The following is a 6,890-nucleotide window of genomic DNA, read 5'->3' as shown; positions in this document are numbered from 1 at the left end:
GTTCCACAGTCAAGTAGGGTCAGAACAAGGACTAGGCTTCAGGTGCCCTGGGTCACAGTTCCAAACTGCTTGGCTAAATTTAACGTTCTCTTTGGCAGTGGTACCAAGGATGGGGTGGTGGTGGAAGTGGGCCACTTCAGCAAGGAGTAGTCATTTTATTATTGTCATTGTTTGGAATTGACATTACATAGCAATAATAAAACACAGACCAACCTTTAGTTGGCTCTATCACTACTTCTAAATTATATATTGGCAATGTACCCTTTATTAACTGCACTGGCACCTAATGACTCTGACTACCTACCTGGGAAACCATTGCTGTTTTGTAAAGAAGTTTGTCTAAGTTGATATATATATATGTATATATATATATAGTTGCATTTGAAGGAGGGAGGGAATTTTGGTTTCTAAGCAGAGGTGACTTGAGATCAAATAATATGGAAGAGATGCATCTGTGACTACATATATAGTGGCTCTAACTTCTCTTGACTCAAGGAATCAAGAATTGACTGAGCACAGTTTGTCAGCATCCTTACAGCATACCATGTGTAGACCTGTTGAAAGTGTGGTCTCTATGAGGTCAGTATTAGTATTTCAATTCTATAGACAAAAGCTGAAGCTAAGAGAGATGCATTAACATGTCCAAGGTCACAATGACTCAGGAGCCAATGTAAGATTAGTCTGACTCCAATGGCTGCATGTTTGTAATACTACCACATTCCATCTGTCCACCAATGTCTGAACAGCCACTAAAGTACTGAAAAATGCTAATATTGCAAAGGAGACACACCACAGAGGGTTCCCAGGGCCACCATTTGTGGGGGTTGAGCCCTGAACAGAAGTGCCTAGCCAGAGGTCAGTGGGGCTGAAATAGTTCCAAGCTTGGCATTTTCCTAACTTGGGGCAGAGGTGCCTTATGGGCTAGCAGTGACATGGAACCCCTGATGGTTTCAGACTCAAGCATTGAAGCTTGCCTCCTGTTTCCACTTGATGCTTTGAGCACTATTTGTCAATTTTCTGGAAGTGGCATGACCTGGCCCTTAGGTCCAGTGTTTACAATCACCTGACGGCTAATGTGAAATGCCCAGTTGTCCATGCCGGAGCCATGACTTTTATTGGGGTCGTGACTGTCGTTCCCTTAGAAGCTCATCATTCTGAAAATTAGACACCAGACTACTCATTAATCTGTTTAGCAAATCCTAGGTCCTTTTCTATGGGTATAACTGCAGTGAAAAGGTTACTGTAATGGCCTGGGATTTGAAAGCTGAGACCATCTGTACCCCTATGTTACTCTTTGGAAAATAGCACCAGGAAATTTTACTAGTTGTTTTAGAAGTATGCCTTGGGGTTGGAGACTTCTTCTTCTTTTTAATTTAATTTTATTTTTTGTGGCTGCATTGGGTCTTCAATGCAGCACGCGGGCTTTCTCTAGCTGCAGCAAGTGGGGGCTACTCTTTGTTGTGGTGCACTGGCCTCTTACTGCCATGGCTTCTTTTGTTGTGCAGTACGGGCTCCAGGGCACGAGGGCTTCAGTACTTGTGGCTCACGGGCTCCAGAGCACAGGCTCAGTAATTGTGACGCATGAGCTTAGTTACTCCGCAGTACGTGGGATCCTCCCAGACCAGGGATCGAACCCATGTCTCTTGTATTGGCAGGCGGATTCCTAACCACTGCGCTTTCTTTTTAATGTGTTACAATCATAGTTACAATAGATTTTAAGTGTTTTTTGAATGAATGACATTTAAATTCATTTCTTTTTTTTTCCCTTTTTTTTTAAAGGACTTTTATTGATATAATCGACATACAATTAACTGTGTATATTTAAAGTGTAAAATTTGATATTTTTTTCTTAATAACGTATATATGGCAATCCCAATAAATTCATATTAAAATATTTATTCCAATAACTCAGTACTGTGGGAACTATGTATTCCGACTGATATGAAAGCTTATCTATCACTTAATCTGCATTAGCTTCAAGGGAAGAAAAATAACAGATCTGGGAATCAGGCAACTTTGACTTCTCGGTTCCCGTCTCTGCCACAGCCTTTTGGTATGACATTGAATAAGTCATTGCCATCTCCAGAATGCAGATAAAAGGATGGACTCAGTGGTCTCTCAGTCCCTTCCTGGGTGTGATGGGTACCGTTTTGATCAAGTAACATGTTCACGCAGTAATGTGTGTCATTGTATTTTAGAGTTGGAAGGGGGTTTAATGATCCTCTGGTCTACACTCTTCATTTTACAGATGCTTTTCACAAAGCAAACAGAACAGATATCATTATCCTCCTTTTACAAATTAAAATACTATGGCCCTGAGGGAGTGAGTCGTTTGCTCTAAAGAAGGTGAACTCTAGCTCATCTTCCTGCTACACCACTCTGTCAACTAGGCTTTATTGTGTCCAGTTAAGTCTCGTCCAGTTTCTGTGGCCTGGTCCTCAATGTAGATAAAAAAGCACCAACCAGTGTGTGCTCCGCTCAGGGCTTCGAATGCTAACCGTGTTAGGCTGTCCTCCGCCTCCCTTTCCCTCTGACTGAACGTAGAAATGCTTCATGGAGATGAGCGGCGTAAATGAAAGCCTGACTCTGGCTTGTTTCTTACCAGAGTAAGAGTCTACACTGACAAACATGGAAGCCAGGGAGTTTTCATTCTTCTAAGAGCAGATCTTCCGGGGCCAGCAATGCTGGGTGACCGGGGACAGGGGAGAGGAGTCAAAACCCAGGAAGTCGTTCTGATGCTGGTGAATTTGACCATGCACAGACAGTAACAACAAGAACAAAACCTACATTTATTAAGTGTCTACGGTATATCAAGGATTTGACAGATATTGTCTCTTTGAGGAAATGAAATTTCTGAAAATAGAAGTTTAAGAGACAGCAATTTTAGGAAGAAGCTTTAGAGAGGGTAAAACACTTACGGAGTCTGGAAGCAGAAATGGTACTACATGGAAAGCTGTGAAATCTAGAATATAAGGCCTGAAATCCTGCTATGACAGGGGCCACCAGAGCCACCTGAAGTCTTCTGAGAGTACCCTTCTCTCTGAGTCACATTCAGGTCACCTGCCTCTACCAAAAACAGCTGAAATAGAGAAAACAGATTTTTTTTTTAAAGGTGGGCTTCACGGTCTTAAAAGCAATCTTGGGTCAACCACTTCCTAGCAGTGCTACCACTTCCTACCGGGGACATGTTTACTGAGTCTCTTAACTTCCTAGAGCCTCAGTATTTTCATCTGTAAAGTGTTTTTTTGTTTTTGTCTTTAATAAAGGTTAGTTATAACTATGTAAATTTCCTTGAACAGAATCAACAGATTCTAGGCTTTCCAATCAGAATGGAAGGAAGAGGAAAGGGAGACGGGAAAGGAGAAGTCATTTATTACATTTACTATGTTTCATTAATGTTATTATTCTTCAAGATATGTCTTAGGGTCCTTTAGCAAATGGCAAAATTAAGAGCATTCTTCCACAGATTACCTGCTTGAGCTTCTTTTCCCCGAACCAAGCTAATTAAAAAATACCACAAATGTTCTAATTATACCATTGACCTTTCTTTTCAATAATTGCAAAGGGACTTTAATAACCATGTTAAAGGACACATTAATATGAAAAGTAACTCACTGTGATTCTGAGGTTCATACTAATTTGCAGAATTAGTTACATGGAGAATAAGCTACTTCTGTGGGACAAATGGGGAATCTGAGACCCCCTTTCCAAAGCACAGGGTCTACCTCTCAGAGCATTAGGAAGTGAAGCAAACTAGCAGGACCATCCAACTTAACACATTCAGCGGCATTTGGAGCTATGGTGGGGAAAACAGGCTCCCTAGTTAATTTCACACTTCCTCTATACATTACAAAAAACAAGGTGTGACCCTGCAGCTGGATTTTAAAAAGACCTTCAGAAGGTTAAATGCCAGGTATTTTCCAAACTCCCTCCTTAAAGGAGCTTTCTGTTTCCTGGTGTCTATTTGCTGTGGGGAAATTCCGAACTGCTCAGTTAAAGCAAGGGCTTTAAGCTCCTTGAAGGATATTTCCTGCTTTTTAAGGCTCTGGGTTTACTGGAGCTGCTGGCTTTTGTTATTATCATTGTGTGTGTGTGTGTTTGCCGGGGCGGGGGGGGGGGGGGGGGGGGGGGGGGGCGAGGCGGGGAGGCTTGTCTGCAAAACCCTAGGAAATTTGCTAAAGAGGAAGGAGAGAAGGAAACGAGCATCTACGGTGTGCTTATGTGCCCTCCGCCCAAAAGCCGCACGAAGTGAGAGCTGCTGTCTGCATTTGACTAAATGAGAGTCAAAACTCAGAGGGGTTACCTTATACCTAGACCACACGGCTTCTCCAACACTGCACCCCATCTGCTCCGAAATATCTAGGCGGTCGTGGCCCCTCTGGGGTGCTCTGCTCCTCTCCACCAGGACCCTCGCCACCACCTCCTTGCTGTAGATTGCCCCAGGTTTGTTTTTTTTGGCTCCCTCATTAATGAGTTCCACAGGACGATGCTAAGTCTAGTTACGCAGCCTTAATTGGTTTAGTTACAGCAAGATAATTCCTTTTTTCTTCTCTGGGAGGCCTTTCTGTTTAAAGACATTTTAGCTGGAAGATGCTAATTATCAATGAGGAGAAAGTGACACCTGAAGAGTTCATTTTCCATCTTGGTCCTTGGTTTCTCCTTTGAACTCCCTCTACCCAGCCCTCTTTCTCACTTCATCACTTCTCCCCGACCATCATAAAAGAGAGCTCTGCCCTGACCAGGCGGCAGAACTTTCCTTCTCACTTGCCCAAGGCTCGTCCTCTCCACAGCTGTGTCATAGGCATGGACAACCTGCGCAAGACCTTCCTCAGCCTTGAAGAGGGCTTGGGCTCCTCCGACAGCTCTGGCCTGCTGTCCTCCTGGGACTGGAAAGACAGGGCAGGGCCCTTTGAGCTGACCCAGGCCTCTCCCACCCAGAGCCTCTCTCCGGCCCCGTCGCTGGAGTCCTATGCTTCTTCTCCCTGTCCGGCTGCGGCTGGGCTGTCCTGTGGGCATGGAGGTGCCAACAATGGGGGCAGAGATGACTGCGGTGGCCTTGGGACCGGTGGCCTGGTGGAGGTGGACTATGATATGTTAGCTTTCCAGCCTGCCTATCTGCAGGGCGCTGGTGGCCCCAAGGCCCAGAAGGGCACCAAAGTCAGGATGTCTGTCCAGCGGAGACGGAAGGCCAGCGAGAGGGAGAAGCTCCGGATGAGGACCTTGGCTGATGCCCTGCACACTCTCCGGAATTACCTGCCACCCGTCTACAGCCAGAGGGGCCAGCCGCTCACCAAGATTCAGACGCTGAAGTACACCATCAAGTACATCGGAGAACTCACAGACCTTCTCAACAGCGGGCGGGAGCCTCGGCCCCAGAGCTCTTGAGCTCGGCCCAGGGATTCAGGGACTCAACACCCAGCCCCCTGGGACAGGGCAGAGGAGCTTTAAAGACCTGGACCAGCTCACAGAACAACAGCACCTGGTTATTTTTATCTAGTGAGTGTGGTGACCAGTTCCCATTGGACTAGTCGGAACCACCAGAACACTTAACTGCCAGACAAGCAGGTACTTTTGCTTCCAGTTTTCCCACCATTTCTCAAGAGACTTGCCCTTTGCAAAGAGATAGATGGCTTTGCCCTTTTCTGTCTGTTCAAGGTATTTTAAAGGGTCAATGATTTCAAATGTATTTTTCCAATCGTGTAAAATTGTTTCAATTAATCTTCTCCTGCCATTTTGGTGTGGGGAGATGTCTCTCTGTTGTTAACTAAACCTGTATGTTGTACAGGCTCCAGGGTGGCACCTGTATTCTTATTTAGAAAGATTAGTGTCAAGTAAAGGGCTATAGTGCTCATGTTTTATTTTGTTTGTGTGCTTGTGTGTGTGTGTGTGTGTGTGTGTGACTAAAATCAGGGCTTTGCTTTTGCAGAGACCAAAATCACTTAAATGCAGAAGTTAATGTCATAGTAAATAGAAACTCACAGGCAGACAGGCTACATTAAGACGGAGTGCAGAGTTTAAAGTCCAGCCCCTTCTCTCCTAAAGGAAGGAAGAGGAGGCTGTATACGCTGGGGGCCAGAGAATGAGGGGGTTGGAAGGAGGAGGAAGACGAGGAAGACTCAGCATCACAGTCGGGGCCTGAATAGAGCTGGGCGGGTGGGTGCTCCCTGTTTCAGGCCAGGTGTGAATATGACCTCATTGAATCCCTTCATGTACTCATTTCTCAAATGAAGAGACTGGCTAAAAAAAGCACAAGAGACTAGTTTGAGTTTAGAGATAAGTGAAAAGGGTCAGGATTAGAACTCAAGTCTATATCTAACTCCTCCAAAGGGATTTTTTTCCTTACCCACGTCTCCTCCTCCTCCCCATCCCTCAAATCACCTCACATGCACCCCTGTACAAACACACCCCCCTTCACTGGGCCTCATCTCAGGGTGGATGACTGTAGCACCCTCGGCTTGGTTCATCTAATGGAACGTGGCATTGAAATGGGGGCTTTGAATTAAGGAGTTTCTCCAAAACCAGTAGGCTTTTTTAGGGCTGAATTTTTCTCCCAATTGTTATTAACCAGTCACACTTTTTTTTTTTTTTGATGAATTGTCTGTTCACTTCTGTCATTTTTTTTCTACTGGTGATTATTCTTGTTTTTAATAACAAATAACAAAGGCAGTAAATGTGTTCACAGTTTAATATATAACTTCACTATTTTTCCTTTGCTGATACAAACGTACAAATAAATATAGGTGTATATACATTTTTAAAAAATATCTTGAATTCTCAAAATTGCTTTTTTTTAAACGTAGCAATATATAGTAAAAGTCCTTCCAGTGTAACACAAATAAATCCATGATGTAAGTACCATTATTACCTCGATTTTATAGATGAGGAAATAG

General features: G+C 44.2%; 1 protein-coding gene across 1 annotated transcript; it reads left to right on the top strand.

Moving 5' to 3' along the window:
• Window positions 1-4,803: 4,803 nt before the first annotated feature.
• On the top strand, window positions 4,804-5,385 carry MSGN1 (mesogenin 1). The gene has a single exon (XM_057740697.1). It carries the CDS (start codon window positions 4,804-4,806, stop codon window positions 5,383-5,385), a length of 582 nt encoding a protein of 193 aa, XP_057596680.1.
• Window positions 5,386-6,890: the final 1,505 nt, after the last annotated feature.

This window comes from Hippopotamus amphibius, chromosome 7 (genome assembly GCF_030028045.1).
Source record: "Hippopotamus amphibius kiboko isolate mHipAmp2 chromosome 7, mHipAmp2.hap2, whole genome shotgun sequence".
Classification (NCBI taxonomy): Eukaryota; Metazoa; Chordata; class Mammalia; order Artiodactyla; family Hippopotamidae; genus Hippopotamus; species Hippopotamus amphibius.
The sequence above is the reverse complement of the archived record's forward strand: the minus strand, read 5'-3'. Positions and strand labels throughout refer to the sequence as shown.

What these genes read in the sequence shown, in the direction of transcription:
- MSGN1 (XM_057740697.1), top strand. Translation starts at nt 4,804, where the DNA reads ATGGACAACCTGCGCAAGACCTTCCTCAGCCTTGAAGAGGGCTTGGGC.